Raw genomic sequence first — 19,551 nt, forward strand, 5'->3', positions numbered from 1 at the left:
AACTACTTGGACTTTCACGTAGTGGTACGTTGTAATTACGTGTCAATCTTAAAACTTAATTTCCGTTTCACTGCTTTAGTGTAACTGGGCTAGATACGATATGTAATGTGTACAATGTGTTAAATATACCTTTTAACGTTGAAATAAAATAAAGTAGTAGTATTTATTTGGTATCATGTCATGTCATAAAGGCGATTAGAACGTTTCATTTATTTAATTTCATTGAAGTTATCACACCTATTTGATAGATCAGTCCAAAGAAAAGGCGTGAATATTTACTCGTGACGTTTGGCGCGAAATTATCAACAGTGGCCCGCCTTTTATAATTCTTAGACAGGTGTACTGTTGCAAATGTATACACAAGTATATCTATAGCAGTGCTCCCAATATCTTAATGGTTTGCGCTTTAATAGATCACGTAGTAATTACGTTACAATTCTGTGTCATGATTTATTCCAGTGTCTTCTCAAATGTCCTCTGTAACTGGTTTTGGTTGGTTCTCATAGTAGAAAAAGAAGAGACTAAATGTGCAAATGAGAGATACCTATTATCATTTGTTTTGCAAGACGGAAAAACGTATCTTAAATCATAGTTATAAGTTAGAGTTCTTCAAGAAACAATATCGATGCATAAACATAGTGAGTATAAAACGTAGAACCACTGTTTTTCCCATGCACACTTGTGTGATATTAAACGAATAGAAAAAAAAATAAGAAAACCATTTTAATAAGACCGTCTAATGGAGTTTATATTTACATTCTTTTTTCAAAGATCTGAATCAAGTAATTGAACATAAATAGTATCTGATTCCTTGACTGTCGTAGAGCCAGGCATGTTTTTCGGCGAAACATTTCAACCTTTTTATGAAAGTGTAACTAATCGGCATAGTTCACTTCTGAGACGGGAAATAAAAAAAATTAAATTATAGTCATTTCACTGCTTTTGTGTTACTTTTCTATAGAATGTGTACAATGTGTTAAATATATTTTCTAAACCTCGAAATGTAGGCTATGAGAACGTACTTTTTTCTTAATTTCATTGAAGCTATCACACCTATTTAATAGATCAGTTCAAAGAAAAGGCGCGAAGATTTAACGTGGCGTTTGGCGCGAAATTATGAATAATGGCCCGTCTTTTATAATTCTTAGACAGGTGTACTGTAGCAAAAGTATACACAAGTACATTTAGAGCAGTACTCCCAATAGCGTATTGGTTAGCGCGTTGGGGATAAAAAGGGAAAAAAGCGGATTGGATTTTCACGCTGGCAACCTGGATTCAATTTGTGACCAAAATTTTTAATCACTTTTCAGCTCGACTTTACGAGTTATTTTTTTTTCAGAATCGGACGGAAGACCTCTCGTTGCTCGCAACGAGATCGTTTCTAGTTCTTTTTATCATTTCTTTTTTCCAAAATTTTGTGCACGCCATTTCTCGAAGACTACTGGATGCAATTACATGAAATTTTCAGAAACGATGTGTCATAACATGAACCTGATCTATCTGAGCGATTTTTTGAAAATTCTTATCTGGTGCCAAGTTGCGGGACATTTCCTGATTTTAAAATGACATTTTATCTGTGGTTAATCTCAAGAACGGTGAAAGATATCGATGCAAACTTTCAGGGATTATAGATCGTGATAGATACTATCCAGGACACGACCTTTCGTTCGTCGTCAATACTTCCTGTCGTTAGGAGATGCGAATTGAAAAAAGCGTATTTTCTAACTTTTTTGTTTTCCAATATTTTTTATTTATTTTTGGAATATTAATAGAGACCATTCTACTGATGCTTACTATATAAGTTGTTTGAAGATTTTTTAATCTGAACTCAAGATATTAATATTTGAAAATCTGAAGTGGCCCAAGATGGCGGCTGCCTCTGTCAACTCCGCCATTTCGCGAGTAGGGGTTAATGGAGGCAGCTGAGCGTTGATTTAACGATTCTTACATAAGGATACATAAAATGTAAAAAAAATACTTCGACCCTCACGTAGAAGTGAATTGGTTGGAGGAGTTACATACCGTTACTTATTTATATTATAATAGATAATCAAAGTAAATATTGTAATTAATTGGTCAATTGACAAAAGAATTATACAAGTATTATTGATAAATGATGTTCTGTTAGAAAAAAAATAATAATGTTGCCAAAAGAAAGGTAGTCTGTTGTATTTTATCAATATGATATCTGATAACTTATGATTATTGATTAAGTTGAAGTACAAGGGGGCTGTACAGCCAATTGGCTCGTGTCTTCACTTTGGTACAGAAACCAATTAGTGTATCGATCAAATCGAATTGTGCAAAGTTGCCGTAGTCAATGACTAGTTAAAATATAGCTGTGTGACGTTAGCTATAGGTTTGTCATTAGGACAGAGAAGCTCTTACAAAGTTAAATACTGTGTAAGTATATTGTAGCTACTTGGCTAGAGTTATATAGGCAACTTGGTAAGCAGTAAGACACCAGGCAGGTGTTAAAGGCTAAATCAGGAGGCACCAGGCAGGTGGCTGTTGACCTATATAGTCAGTTGTATATTGAGGCAATTATCATATGGAACCAGGCTGGTGCCGGTATTAACTGAAGATATATAATTGTACAAAGCACTTAGGTCATTTGATTTAGGGACAGATGATACAAACAAACTTTTGTCAAAGAATTTGAAAATTACAACTTGAGTCATGTTTAAATAAATAAAACGAATAACTTTCACCGCGTAGTTTTTAATTTTTCATTCAAATTTGCACAAAAATGGAATTTAAAGTGAAAAATATTTGTATAGATTAATAGGGATGGTTTCAGAAAGGCACACTTTTGAACATCACAGAAGGTTTACAATTTCTTTATATTCTAGAAATTTTATTTGCATTATTTGCAATGAAATTAGGCCAAGTAATATATACCAATCCAGGCATCCATTTTTTTGTTTGTATCATCTGCCCTTAAAGACACCAGGCAAGTGTCATATTATTATCTGTATATATTGCATTCAATCATATCCCCAGTAAAACTCGGTAATCCGAGCAAGGTCCTACTGACCGCTCAGGTCCGACACGTTACAGTAGTTTTAGTTTTGGTTTATTTGTTGACCCCCCAGCCTCCTTAACTGACCAAGTCGAAACGTCCCATTTCAAACATCAAAACAAAGAAGAGACTTAGTGCTTTCAGTTCATATAAAAAAAAATTCGTCTGAGAGTCAAAGAACTACGAACGATAGTATTGTTCTCCCGCCGACCTCTAAGCCAATTCTCAAAAGTTAACATATTCGAATGATTTTCAAAATGTTTATAGATATTTATATAAATTTTCATAAAATGTAACTTATTTGGGATACCAAAGAGAGATAACTCCATAATTTTGGTAAAACTTGTGTTTTTGCTATAGAAATCAACGGAAAACGGAAAATATTTTAGAAACATCTTTCCCCCCGTGAAACAAAAATTCCTTTTTAAAGGTAATATGAACTGTCATTTTACAAATTTATGCCAAAGCTTTTTGTGTTTCACGGGGGGAACATATGTTCATAGACAAAAAACGAAAAAAAATGCCGATTTTTCACCAATTTTAAAGCTATTACAAACTTAATAATTGTATTTTATTAATTTATATATGTTTTGTCTATTTGCGTTAAACATAAGAAAAGATATGAGATACATTTTATCATAATTAAGACTATTTCAAAATATGGTGATTCTTGAAAGTTCGATTTCACTAGAAAATATCGTGTACCCCTCTTTTCTCAAGAGCTGGAATTAATGATAATTTACTATCTTGCTCTGGAATTAAAATGATTAATCAATTACCATAGAACTGTTCTTTGTATTAAACAAAGATTTAATGGCCAAATTGCCATTCATATTGAATTTAATGTGAGCAAAATGTAGGCGGGAATCAAGAGTTAGAGTTCGTAGTTTTTTGGAAACTCAGACGTTGTGAAACTGCAATGCTCTTGATTTTTTAAGAAAATTGGTGAAATTGAGCATCTTTAACTTTTAATGAAAATATGAGCCCACCCCGAGATCGAAAAAAAAAAATTCATGGACAAGAATCCTCTGAAATTGTTCTTCATTATATATTTAAATATTTTAGATCAGAGGTTGGGGGCTATGCAAAATATTAAAAAAACAGCTTAATTTTTTGTCATTTCTAGAGAGTTTTCCAGATATGAGGAAAATGACGAAATTCATGACGTCATTATACATAGACAAAAGACAAAATTATGTCAATTTTATTTGATATGAAGTCACCAAGGGTCCAAGTGAAATTTTACATATTTTCAACTAAAACTGAATTGTTCTGGTTTTTCAAAAATTCACAGGGCCAAAAATGGACCAATGTGACTTTTCTTCTTTTGTGAAAATTAAGATTGTTATATATTTCTAAAATTCAAAATGTTTTACACTATTGACAGCATCCGAGCATTATAGCAATTACTTTAATTTACTTTTTTCTTTATCATATCCATTGCAAAAAATAAATTAAAAATACAAATCAATCATTGCCATTCAAGGGGTTATCAAAAAGTTCGTGCTCTAGAGAGATAAATTAAATCGGTTTAGTTACATCAATGAATTTTAAAATACATTTATATAGTAAGCATCATCTTTTCTATCTATAACACCACACATCATAAGTTTTTTTTCAATAAATTAGTATTGTTTTTGAAAGCAATGGTATGTCCAGGCGGCGCAACCTCAAACAAGACATTTTCTTCAATATAATATGCATTGAAATCAGATGTTCATAACATTGTCATGTCATAGGAACAATACAGGTTTTAGTTTTAACTTAAATCTAAGAAATTTTATCATGATGTATTGAGACAAAAAGAGTAGTCATTGAGAAATAATACCACTGTCGAACGTCATGAGAGTTAACATAACTGCTCCAGCGCCGGGTGATCATATAATGGCTTTTTTATTTTATATTATTTTGGCAATAAGTTTCAAACTCAAATTATCCACACTTCTTAAACTTTTGTTGTTTAATGTTCCGTTTAAATTCATTCATGTCCAGTTACCTTAATCAATTCGATTTTGTCGACACCGCGATGTAAACAATGTTGATACAATACGATATCGTGAAAACATTGTAAACATAGGTATTGTTTGCATAACAACATCGTCAAAGTCGACATCGCGATGTTAACAATGTTGATATGATATCGTGTTTATATCGTCTGTATTGTAATTGTTTCTGCATGACGACGTCAACGTCGACATTGCAATGTAAACAATGTTGAAACGATATCGCGTTTACATTGTCTACATTGTTATGGTTTCTACATAATGATAACGTCAACATCTCAATGTAAACAATGTTGATACGATATCGTGTTTACATTACCTACATTGCTTTTATTTCTACAGAGTATATTCATTGACAACGCAATGAAATTCATGTTAAAATAACTTTGCATGTACTGTACAGATGACAAACACTGTTTCCAAGGTTGGAAATCAGTTTTTAGTCCGTTTTCAGAATGTAAGAGACATGTTTCATACTTGATGTACACTTGTCAAGTTGATGTGGACTCATAAGAGTCAAAGATCTCACTGGTGATTATGTGCAAAAAGTAAACAGAATATTAATATATTGCCTTATCAATTTGACCTCAATTTGATTTTATACGTTTAATGCGTTGTCAATGATTTTACCAAGATAAAAAACAAAAAAGGAAACTTAATGTTGACATGATGACGACTTCATATAGGCCAACACAGATACTAAGTATATAAAAAAAATAATGATAATAATGTAATGTTCACACATCAACTCAATTATCGATCAACATTGCGATGTCGACGATGTGAACGATGTAAACAAGAAAGAAAAGAAGGTCAATGTTGACACGATGTCGACTCGATATTGACCAACATTGTGATGTCGACGATGTGAACGATGTAAACAAGAAAAATAAGAAGTTCAATGCAATGACACGATGTCAACTCGATGTCGACCAACATTGATGTGTCGACGATATGAACAATGTAAACAAGATTTTGAAAAGGGGCAATGTTGACACGATGTTGACTCGATATTTGTGGTACGTATCGTATCATGAACTGAATACCGTGATACGTATCATCTCCTGGGGTAGGCGTATCGTTGGACCCCTATTCCAGAATATCCCAAACTTTGTTGGGAAGAATAATTATAACAGTCTTTTAAACAGTGTGTAGTTACCTGTACCTTAACTTTAAAGCAAGCCATTAACCTTGGATCTTTGGATTTTTTTCTTATGAGAGGCTGACTGTATGCTGAACCTGTAAAACAAATATTCATACAGTAGATTATTTCTAAGCATAACTAAAACTTAAACTACAATAAAGAGAGAGTACAAGATTGTAGCTTCTCTATATAGTCTTAAATGTCTTACAATTTAACTGAAACTAGGTTCTCTATAGTGTTGGAAATTTTTTTTATAAATGTCAGTCAATGAATACTTAGATTGATTGATTGATTGTATATTGTTTAACGTCCCTCTATGAATACATAGATGTAAACATTCAATGGATTAGCTATCTGATGTACTTTCAACACATACACATGCACATGTATTTGTATCTTGAAAGTTGTCACTGTTTTTATCAATTTTTTGCTGAAATTCAATTTACCCCCTGAAGTTCTCGTATAGTTTCATAGCTTTTAAAGCCAGCAAATTCTATTCATACTTTCCTATTTTAAAAGTTCATATTGGATAAAAATTGTTTTATAATGTAGAATAAAACTTCTATATACTACTGAGTTAAATTTTTTTTTATGAAGCCATGCAAACAGAGAAGAATTATAAAAGAACAAAAAGAAATTATGAAGAAATATTTCGTCATAAAGGAGTCATTACAGATATACTCTTTGATTTTTTTATTGCAAGTATTTATTATTTTTACCTTTAAGATTGTGATTATGCAATCGTTTGTCAAAATCAGCTTTAGGATCAATCGCAAGAAACAAAACTATGCCTCGCAAAGTGAAGATTGTGACCATGTCATTTGATTCGGAAAAAATCACATAATTAAGTTATACACTTCATGTGTTGTGATTATATGAAATAACAAGAACAACCTTTTAAGAAAGGAAGAAAAAATCCTTGGATAATGCAAGAGACACAGATATTCTAAATAATGAGCCAATAAGATATCTTTTCTACATTTTTGATTTAAACAAATATATATAATATTAATACAGTGTTTTAATTTGCTCCCTGATGAACATAAACATGATTCTGTAAAGAGGTTATTAGAACAGAGAAGGAGAAAAAAGGGTTTAGAGATCAGATGCTCTTAGAGTCTTGAATTTCAATCACATTTTTTCACACTCAAAAATAACATACACTGTATTTATATAGGACATGGATTTACTATATCGACTGAGTTTATGGATGAGAAGCTAATATTCAGATGGTCAAATATTTCAAAACAACCTAATGATATTATGGTTTATACTGATGGTCAACAAATTGCAGCTCAATATATAAGAACCAGTGATGACCAATACATTGTGGAAAATGTAATGAATCATACAACTGTAAGGATCAGCATTGTGGAGTTTACCAAGCCAAATAATACGGAATACATGAAGACATATGCCCACAACGGTAAGTTTGTTATATATATAGAAAGCACAAAGAAATTCACTTTTACATGGATACCCACTTCCGCCCCAGACCGGGGTTGAACTCTCGACCTTCGGAATCTGTCTCCTAGCAGTGCAGGAACAGCGCGCTAGACCGCTTGGCTATCTAGACAAGTTAAAAAACTTGCTTTCGATGCCGATGGAATTCTCGCGGCGCTTCCCTACACTACACGGTCATTGAGAATAGAAGTGAGATACAGTTATTTGGACATTAGTTTTAACAGAGGATTGTTACCAATACATGTTGTAATGAAATTAATTATTATTTATAAAGCACAATTTACAACAAGGGCAGCGCCGCGAGAGTTCAACCCCGGCCTGGGGCGGAAGTGGGTATCCATGTTAAAGTGAATTTCTTTGTGCTTTCTGTATTAATATTTCTTCACTTAGGGCAGTTATGTTAGTTTAAGAGTTATTGCAAAGTGTGCCTCATTTTTCTTTTAATAAAAAGAATATACACATACCTAATAATAAACGTTTATTATTAGGTATGTGTATTTTTTTTTTAATTAAAAGAAAAATAAGTAACGTCAGGTGCCTGTGTGTTGTGCTTTTCCATTTCATATATTTACTTCCATGAAGTGAATCTGTAAAGTTATATATGTTTTTCATGTTTTAATATATAAAGTTGCTTATTATTCACAGACCGAAAAAAGACAGGTCCCTTTTTTTAGAACTCCGAATTTTACTTGCCGCATAAAAACGAACTCTTCACATATTCTTAAAGTGAAATACATATTTTGAATATAGGCGATGTATGTGCCTGCATGATTTCAATATATATTTTATGCATCAAAATTTATTTGAGGAATTGATGAATTTTAAAACTTAAAGGGTATCGTTTTTTGTTCGATTTTCATCCGATTATAAGTTTTCAAAATATTCTCGATGATCATCTCCATTTAGACGCATACCTTTTTCACACTTTTCGTAGCAGTTTGATGATCAAGACTCATTTCCATAGTTTACTTTATTTATTTCCCAGGCGACAAATGATGGTTACATCAATGTTTTCTTGTGTGTTTTTTATTTAGATAGAAAAATTTTTTAACTTTAGTGTGGACGCTAAACAAACAAAAGATAAAAAGCTTCGAGATTCCGAGATAGTGTAACATTGTATTAACAAAATGGTTAAGATGCCTTTGAAGAGAGTCCAATTAGTCTAGAGCCGTAGTATTAAAGGATATACCTATCTGCATGGCCTCATACAAAAAAATTTTATTAACACTAGTGCTATACAATTTAATTATTGCTTTAGACGTATATAAATAAGTACATTCCAACACAATTTACCTAAATATGAAAAGCCGCGATTGCATGCAGGTAAGCTCACGCCATTACATTTCCATTTTTAATTTTTTCTCTGTGATAAATTTTTCAAAGTTAGTGGAGTTGATTCCTATATAATTCTACCGGAATGGTAATTAGGCAGGTCAATAGCTAAGTTGGCCAAATATGCATGGAAATCTCGGGCGGCTGTCTGAGTATTTGACATCAGTGGGCGAGGACTTTTGAAATTGGTATGGGAGTCCTCTTGTAATTTTAATCCATGTCTACATTTTAAAAATCTAAATATACAATTTTAATTCACAATGAAATGGTATTATAAGGAATCACTGTCTAGTTAGTATAGTATATGCCAGGAGCATCAATTATCGTTGACGCCCTGGCATATTATACTAACTAGACAGTGTTTCCTTAATCAAATACATGTACACTACATGTAGATTTCGTCAAATGACTGCAATACACCTATCATTGATCAAACTATACAATTTTTTTCATTTTAGAACTTTTCATAAATCTGAGTTGGAATCCAGACAATCGTTAAATAGAAATATCATTGATTAATCTGACGCGGTATGATAAATTTCGGGAATTTAGAAAGTTCATTATTTCAAACCATGCGTAATGATACAATTTAATTTTTCAATCAATTTACAATTAGAAGTCGAGCTCATATGCTAAAGCATGACGTGTGACTCTCCGCTATATTTTTCTATCAAGCAGGTGAGAATTTGTATTTGGGAATATGATCGCGAATGGCCAAGTCATTCCGACATTTGGAATCTACTAGTATATTACAGAAACCAATTTCTATAACGTTTTTGTTCGATTGTTGTATCCAAGTGTTACCCCCCCCCCAAAAAAAAAATAAAAAAATGACATAAATGTTGATCTATTATTCCTCAGTTCTGCAGCATTACTATCATTACTGCTTTTGATACAGTCTGATTTACTTGAGAAAAAATAATATAAACACGTTTAATTAATGATACTTAATTTTTAAATATGGAATAAACTGTCTCAAAACAAAACTTCATTATGTAAATGAGCCTGGTGCATGTTTATGTTTGGTAGTAGACAAGATTTTATTATTTATGATTTAACCCTGAAAAACCAATTTTATACACCATGAGGTCATCAACATGAAAGTAATATTTATTCTATTATATGGGGATCGATTTTTTTGCGAGGGGATGGCCCGCAGTGCCCTAATTTTCGGACTTCTCTCTTTTTTAATGGTATTTGGGGGGAGGCATTGTATCAACACAATAAAGATTGTACTTAAAAAGTTGGTAATGTTTAGAAACGTACTGAGTTCGAGACCCGCAACGACAAATTACATTATCATTGAGTCACGCCAACTTTGATTTGAAGATTCTTAATTATTTTAAAAAATGCTCATCAAATACTGGAAAAATGATATAAATCATTATATTTAAAAATAAATTAACTTATGCATATTTGCATTTAGAAAGTAACCAGGTTATATAAGGGTCCGTTTTCTAGTATACGGCACTTATAAATTAATATCATAATCATTTAGTATAAAGATTTTAAAAAAAGAGTTGGGGTCTCTTTTGTTCTATCTAAAGTCTTTCCTTGTAATTGCTGGCTATAGGATTAATGCTTGCTTACTTTATTGTACTGATATTAAAATTATTTGAATAAATATGATTCTTTTATAAGCATTTTCCTTGCATCCTTTGACCTTGGTTAAACAGGTGCTTTTTTATTATCAATTTGACGATTTTTTTCTGACGCAACTATTTTACGTCTTGGTTGACGTCATAGTATGGCATCCTTGACGTTATAGTCGTAACGTTATTCGGTGTCGAAAGGGTTAAGCTTTAGCGCTTTCATTTTCAATCTTCAGAAGCTTTCAATAGTATCATAGTAACAGTGATTATGATCGCATGTTAAGCGTAACGTTAAATGTCTATTATGACGTCATAGATACAATATGACAAAAGTACGGGGAAATCACAAGAAATTTATAAAACACTATTAAGTTCTGGCTGAAAAATACTAATAAAATGTTTTTCTTTTTCCCGTCTCTGAATATCAGTGGCACAACTGAGTTTATAGAAAGGGAAATTTTGAATTGTTTTTTACCACACGCCTCCAGGTGGGAACTTAATTGAATTTGTCTGTATTCGGGTGTACTAATGTGTTGCTTATGTACACGTACACGGGCACGGAGATTGTTGCCGGTTTCACTAATATAATATTCCTTGCATCCAGGTCATGTGATGACATAAATGACATTTTTTGTATCGCATGACATGTTTTCTTTAACTCTAAATTCACGCCCATTGAAATTATAGCTGGTCCCTTCTGTAATGTATTCGCATGTACCGCATAGAGGGTTCTTACACTTAGACACTGTATAAGTATGGTCGTTGAACTTGGAAGAACAAAGTATTCTCCTTAGGTTTTTGGGTTGGTGTTTACTGTTGATAAAACGACAATTCTTGTAAACGCTTTTCGTTTGTTCGTCCTATCTAAGTACGTTGTTCAATTCATGAATAATTAAACTCACGTTTTGATTTCTCGGGTTATGCGTGTGCACAAATGGAATTATTTCAACGTCGTTCGCACGTCGTTTGTTTAAAAGTAACTGACTTCTATTGCACTCCTTGGCTTTCTTTATACCATTATATACAAGTTGTTCTGGATATTTTTGGTTCAATAAATACAATTTTAATTCCTCCAGTCATTTTGCATTTTGGATCAAGCCATCCCCATCACACTTAAACAGCTATACCATATAACCTCGCAAGAAGGATATGCACCATTGTGAGTAATACCAATATCAGGGATATTCGACCGGAAGAATTAAAATTGATTTCTTTTTACCTTTTTTAATACTGTTATCCGATTACTGAGACATTATTTAAATTTTCGATATATATATATATATATATATATATATATATATATATATATATATATATATATATATATATATATATATATATATATATATATATATATATATACTTGATTTTTCACCATCTGTGACATATATATATATATATATATATATATATATATATATATATATATATATATATATATATATATATATATATAAAATAAAGAATAAGAAACTAAATCAAGCTTTAAAATCGATTGAAACAGCAACAACTGGGACAAGAGAATATAATATTATAAAATAAAGAATAAGAAACTGAATCAAGCTTTAAAATCGATTGAAACAGCAACAACTGGGACAAGAGAATATAATATTATAAAATAAAGAATAAGAAACTGAATCAAGCTTTAAAATCGATTGAAACAGCAACAACTGGGACAAGAGAATATAATATTGCCAACTTTCTATAATACATTGATGATTTGATTGATTTATTATTCATTTACACATGTATTATAAATCATGTATTTGTCAGCATTTTATTGAAGACTTGTTGAAGACTTTCATATATATTTATAAATCACAGAAGTCAAAAGCATAAAAACACATTTGCAACATAATTTTGACCCCGGGTTAATCTAATTATAGTATGAAATGTCTTTGCAATATCCCATGTGTCCTGAGTCAAGACTATGCTGTTAAACCCCTGGCATACGAAACATATGGCGATAACAAACAGTATTCTAGATCATTCAAAAATAAACAAGGTAGGAAAAGAGCGAACATGGACCTCCAAAACATCAGAGGTGTGATCAGGAGCCACGGAGGAGTGACCACACCCTGCTGACTGGTCATACCCGCCATGTAATCCTTGTCATGTTCAGGAAATAGCGTGAAATTCGTTGCCAATTATGTGATAAAATATTGGTCTAACAATGAGTAGGAAAAACGTCAGTCAGCATTCTACTCAATGATAGATTGTATTTGTTAACAAGGTCATTGTATCGACCATATACTATACGAAATCTATTGATGACTTTAAACGAGACTGCTGTAATTCTTGTTTCATCAACTTGTTTGTCAATGATTTACCTCGTTCATATATGTAAAACATGCTCTTACATATCGAATCAAGTAAGATATATAAAAACTCTGTATACAGGTGATGAAGGTACGTGTGTATATTGCAGCATAAACAAACGACAATTCTTATACATTGCTATACAATATTTCATATTTTCAAATTCAAGGACACATTACAATGATATCAATATACATAATGAGTGAGCAAAATATGTGTAAATAATCACATCTTAACTCTCTCTACTTAATGATATAAATAGCCTTAATAGCCCAACATTTTTTTTCAAAAGAAAACAAGTCATTATATATGTGATAATATTAAGTATTGAAATATAATATTTAGGAATATCTATTTCGCTTTTATCTTTAAACTTCTCACAACATAAAATATAGTTTAATTTGTCATTATCATTTTTACATTAAAAAATGTTCTATCAACTTTTGCAGTGCCTTCCCGTCTTCATGTTTTAATTAGTAGTATATGATCTGGTGTTTAGAATTTGGCTTGAATTTGCTTCTTATGATTATTTAAGGTATATCGCGGGTTTACACTCTGTCTGAAATCATACTCTGAAAATTTGCCAGCTAAATCCTCTCGTTTCAAAAATTTCTTTCTGATTTTTTTGAAAATCATCTACGTGGTTATATCAATTATTCAAATGCACTACGTACATTGTTAAAGACAGGTGACGCTTTTTCAATGAAATACGAGGGTTGTCCAAAAAATTCGTGGACGATGACGTTTTTGTGAAAATAAATGGTTCCTTATAAATCTTTTGTATATCAAAATATTTCTTATGAAAAACAAATTAGAATGGTTTCATTTCCTATTGATGGAACTTAATATTTTTGTAAAACTCGGGGTCTTTAAAGGTCGCGGATAGTTCGCACGGACCGAGGTTAAAATGACAAATGCTCTGATATAAAGTGTTTGGATTAAAATGATTATTTTCTATATAAGATAAGTCAAAAATAAGTTTAAAAAATTATGTAAAACGAATAAAGAGGTTCAATCATTTTATGAAATCTTAAGTATCGCTTACTATATAGACAGTACAACTACTGAACAAAAACCCCAATAAATACATTAAAATCTCGACAAAAAAAAGCGACGTCGGCCGTCCGTATGGGGCACCGTCCGATCAAAAAATTAGTTTTTATACGGTTGAAAGAACGTAAGAGAGAAATTATTTGTTAAAGCAACTTAAAATTATTGAAATATATTTAATGTATCAATTTCAAATACTTATATATACGATTTTTCAACGTTGTGTACAATTTCGAAGACACTAAAAGAATTTAAAAACACATGTAATCTACTGAAAATAGAGATTTCTATTCATAACGTTGTTATAAATCTATCGACGGACTGATTGTCTGTGCAGTTTGTGTATGGAAACTTTTTATTTAGATGACGCTCGTAAATGTTTGTGCATTGTTTTGAATTTTAAAAATTAAAAAAATTATAATCTATACTTAAAGATTATTGCAAGCACTTGGAAGTGCGTTGCACCTTAAAAAAGAAATGAAGTGTGTGAACATGTGTTTAGTCAAAATCCGAAGGTTTGACGTTATAATGAAATTAGCTTAACGTCAGACTGGTCCGTACGCACAATCTGCGATCTTTAAAGACCCCGATTTTTAAAAAAAAAAAATTAAGTTTCCTAAATAAAAATGAAACCAATCTGACTTAGTTTTTTATAAGAAATGTTTTGATAAACGAGGGGTTATCATAAAGAAAAAGTTCGCGGACTGAGGCTATAAAATTAGTACTATGTGGTCTGTGTTTTCAAAATTTAAATAGAACATAAAACAACAACAACAAAAATGTAGAAAAAAATTTAGACTGATACGTTCATTATTTGCCAAATTATTATAAAATGAAAACGACATTGTATGATCACCCGGCGCTGTCGTCGTTTATTTTCTTGACGTCCGATAACGTCATTTTTTTTTCAAAGTCCGCTTCTTCTACCTCATACACTTTTTAGCTCACCTGAGCCGAAGGCTCAGGTTAGCTTTTTTGATCACATTTTGTCCGTCGTCCGTCCATCTGCCCGTCCGTCTGTCCGTCCGTCTGTAAACTTTTCACATTTTCGACTTCTTCTCAAGAACCAGAGGGCCAATTTTAACCAAACTTGGTACAAAGCATCCTTGGGTGAAGGGAAGTCTGAATTGTTAAAATTAAGGGCCTAGTCCCCTTACAAAGGGATATAATAAAGAAAAAACAAAAATAGGGTGGGGTCACTAAAAATTCTTCTTCTCAAGAACCACTGGACCAGGAAGACTGAAACTTATGTGAAAGCATCCTTGGGAAATGTAGATATAATTTTTTTTTTATTTCCACAATTCAACGTTCAAATAGCAGTATGTTTATAAAATCATTGTGGATTTTTATTAAACATTCACTTACTGATTCTTCCACCTAACTCATCCATTTCAGTATCACCTATTTATGAATTGTACACAAAGATAATTCAATATACATATAAGTATATATGCATGTTTATATATTACACTGTGTTTACTATCACTATAAGTATATTGATAAAAAAGAAAGAAAAAAAAATACAAACAAACAAAAGTAAAAATTACAATGTCCTTTTGTGAATATTATATAAAGTTGATCAGTTTTCAAATAGATTGTCTAACAATTGCCATCTCTTTTTGAACTGGGTGTCTTCCATATTTAATGCAAACAAGTATTTTTCAAAATTATAGTATTTATATATTACATTTTTTACTTCGTTGAATATCAAATGTTTACAGTTTCTAGATTTTTGGTATACATACTGTTTTACAAGCAATATAATGACATTTAAAGATGTGTTTTCTTTGCCAGAAATTCCTAATATAACAGAAATCGGGTCTAAGTTAATATTTTTCCAGTTTTTTGTAAAATCCATTCTTCTAAACAATCCCATATTCCCTTAACAGGAAGACAATGATAAAAAAGATGCTTCAAAGTTTCCTGATGAAGATTACAGACAGTGCACAGTGGATTATCTTTAATTTTAGATAAAAACAACAATTTACAGGTTCCAACAATTCTATGTATGATCTTATAATTAAACCATCTGAGATTTGAATCTTTACTTATGTATTTCAAGTTTGTAAAAAGATCTCTCCAATTAAAGTCATTCTGCAAACTTAAATCTCTTGTCCATTTTGGAATACATACAGGTTGGTTATAACGCTTAGATAGAAAGAAATTTTATAATGATTTACACCCGGAATCATCACGACAAAGGACCTGAATATGTGTAGGAATGTATATTCCAATAGCTGATGTTCTGCATTGTTTAACTTCAGGCCATTTTTTTCAGAATGGAAAGTCTAAGCCCTTCATAATTAGTAAATGGAATTAAAACATCATAATTAATGGATATACAATTAAAGGATAACAAATAACCTTCGACATCCAATTAATCAGACACAATATGAAAACCTTTTGCATATAACTGTTTGTAAAAAACAGATTTACTTTGTACTCTAATACTACTGTTAAACCATAAAGGTTCTTTCAAGACCTGAAGAATATTTTCAGGTTCAAATAAATTAATAAATTCTTTATAGTCAGAAAAGACTTCTTTCCAAAACATGTTATTTGTTGTTTTACTAAAATATAAGGCATATTCTGATGCAAACTGCAAAAGTTTTGTAATAATACAGCCTGTAGATTCCATAAATATTCTAGACCAGGTAGAATCCGTATATATTAACCTCCTGATCCAAGTGAGCTTAAGTGCCTTAATAAATGTTGGCATATGTGGGATTCTAAAGCCACCATCATCATGATCTAAAATCATTATATTTCGGGCTATTTTATCATTTTTATTGTTCCATACAAACATAAAAAAAAAAGATTTCTCAAGGTTTGTCATAGTTTCATCACATGGTTTTGGTAAAGTTAGCAATAAATGTGTAATTTTTGAAAGAAAAAGAGATTTTATAACTGTAATTTTACCCAGAGGTGTTATATGTCTTTTTTCTCAGTGACTCATTTCTTTGTTTATATAATTAATTCTGTTAATAAAATTTATTTCTTCTATATTGTCAAGACTGGCATTAAATGTTATTTCCAATATTGTAAAGTTCTCAGATGTCCACTCTAAATTATATTCATTGCACAAATTGTCGTTACAATTAATTTTTGAACCAATCCATATGGCTTCTGTCTTAGATAGATTAGGCTTTAAACCCCAAAATTTAGCAAACTGGAAAAGAAGATCTAGTGCACTCTTCAAACTTCAGACCCATCAAAAAATATAACTGTATCGTCTGCATATTTTAATAAGCAGACTGTTTCTTTACCAATTTTTATACCCTTAATATTTTTATTTTGCCTTATAAGATGACCCATTATCTCAACACAAAGATTGAAAATTTATGGTGAGATAGGGTCTCCTTGACGACACCCTCTGCCTATGCAAAAGAATCTGGAAAAAATACCTTTTTGCAAAACACATAATGTGGTATTTTGTGGATTTATATAAAACTGAAATCCATCTAATAAAATCACGACCAAAGTTAAAATATTCAAAAGTCTTGTACATAAATCTCCATGAAATAGTGTCAAAAGCTTTCTCAAAATCTATAAGTATCATCATCCTTGGGATTTTTTTTCTTTTGTAGTATGTAGAACATCATAAATAAGTCGAGTATTTTTGCCTATGAATCTCCCTTTCAAAAAACCCCTTTTGGTTCTCATGTATTAAATAATCTAAAACACTTGTCTATTTCCAATGCATGCTGATATAATTTTGTAAGTAACATTGAGGAGAAAGATAGGTCTCCAATTTTTTAAATATTCCCTTGGCTTTTCACCTTTTGGTAGTATAGATAAAATTCCTTGTTTCTGTGTATTAGATAATTCTCCTTTTAAAAAACCAAAGTTTATAGATCGAAGTATAAAATCACCAATATCCTTCAAAAGAAATTCAAAGAACTACGTTACAGCCATCACTGCCTGGACTTTTATCATTTTTCATATTTTTCAATGCAAGTGATGCTTCTTCCTTGGTTATCAGACCCTCTAATTTGGAAGCTGAGTCCTCATTTAAGATGTGAATGTTGTCCTTAATTAGAAAATTGTTTAGATTTATATCTAATAAAGTATTACAGGATGTGTATAGATTATGATAAAAATTGTCAATTTCTTTAAGAATTTCTTGTTGCGAAGTTATTGTTAAATCGTTTTCATTAATTAATTTTGTTACTGTTTTATTAATGTAATTTCTTTTTTCTAGACTCAAGAAATATTTTGTAGGTTTCTCACCATATTCTACCCATTTAGCTTTTGATCTTACAAATAGAACATTTATATAATGCTTCATAAGTTCTTCCAATTTAGATTTTGCCGTAGAAAGTTTTCTATCAGTATCGTTAGAATCGTTAAAATTTCTGATGATTTCTTATTCTTGTATTTCCTCTTCTGAAAGATTTACTTCTCGGTCTCTTTCCTTTTTCTTTCTAGAACAATACTTTATAGTGGTACCTCTAATCTCAAGTAGTAGCATTTCTAGGAATAGTTGATCATCAATTATAAAATTAATTTCTGTGTTGTCTATGTCCTTAATAATTACCCGATTATATGGTGTAACGGCATACTGAAGTTTTATCTTATTTATTGTGTCTTTAACTAAACTTATATAGTTTTTATCTTTTAGGAGAGAGTTATTAAACTTCCAGAACCCTTAACCCATCTTAAACTCTGGTAATAAAATATGAAGTTCAATAATTGAGTGATCAGTTCTGTACCCAGACTTTATATCAACCTTATCTACAAAAGCCATTAATTCATTTGATATCAGAAAGTAGTCAAGTCTGGCCTTTTTTACTGGATTGTTTTTAAACCAAGTGTATCTTTTGATATTATTATATTTAGTCCTCCAGGGGTCACACAAACCTTGGGTTTCTTTTAACTGAAGCAGGGTCTCTCTTGCTTTGGGGTTATTGATGTTGCAATCTAGAGTAAAGTCTTGAATTAAATTAAAATCTCCCATTAACGCAAATTCACCCTGGAAATTCTCAATTTTATCTCTGATCAGACTATAAAAATCAGGCTGATCTGTATTAGGTCCATACAAATTTATCAATAAAAAATCATATTTTTTTGTTAAGTTAACTTCTAAAAATAACCAGATTACCTGTTTCATCTTTATGTTTATTTGATACCTTATATTCAATATTATTGTTTAAGAGTATTGCTGTTCCTCTGGCATCTGATCTACCAGGACTGATATACACATCAAATCCCCATAATGATCTAACAAGGTTTATGTCATTTTCAGTAAAGTGGGTATCTTGAAGAAAATATATAGAAAATTGTTTTTATTTTAAATAATTGAGAACGTCTCTCCGTTTCTCTATTCCACCAAGCCCTCTACAATTGAGGGACAATACACTCAGACTCATTGATCGATGTTATTTACATGTATGTCAATGAACGACTGTACAGTGAAAGCGCAGAACTTAAAAAAATATGTACGTGTAAGTATTGAAATTTGGTGATACTGATTTTGTAGGTAACACACTCACAACTTACACACATACGAGGGGTTATCAAAAAGTTCGTGGACTAGCGTCATAAAATTAAAACCGCTTTAGGCACATCAATGAATTTTAAAATGTCTAGTTAGCATCATCTTTTCTGTCTAAAGAATAAACCATA

The 19,551-nt window shown here is 31.2% G+C and overlaps 1 protein-coding gene across 2 annotated transcripts in view; it reads left to right on the forward strand.

Annotated features, from left to right (window-relative positions):
* The window catches only part of LOC134264197 (uncharacterized), a 65,322-nt gene that overhangs the window by 5,224 nt on the left and 40,547 nt on the right, over positions 1-19,551 (forward strand). For both annotated transcript variants that reach the window (XM_062746493.1, XM_062746494.1), the window contains exon 2: positions 7,347-7,595. In XM_062746493.1, coding sequence (XP_062602477.1) covers positions 7,347-7,595 — 249 coding nt within the window. The remainder of the gene's footprint in view (positions 1-7,346; positions 7,596-19,551) is intronic.

Source organism: Saccostrea cucullata, unplaced genomic scaffold, assembly GCF_032062105.1.
Source record: "Saccostrea cucullata isolate Sc308-1 unplaced genomic scaffold, CSIRO_AGI_Scuc_v1 ctg4182, whole genome shotgun sequence".
Lineage (NCBI taxonomy): Eukaryota > Metazoa > Mollusca > Bivalvia > Ostreida > Ostreidae > Saccostrea > Saccostrea cuccullata.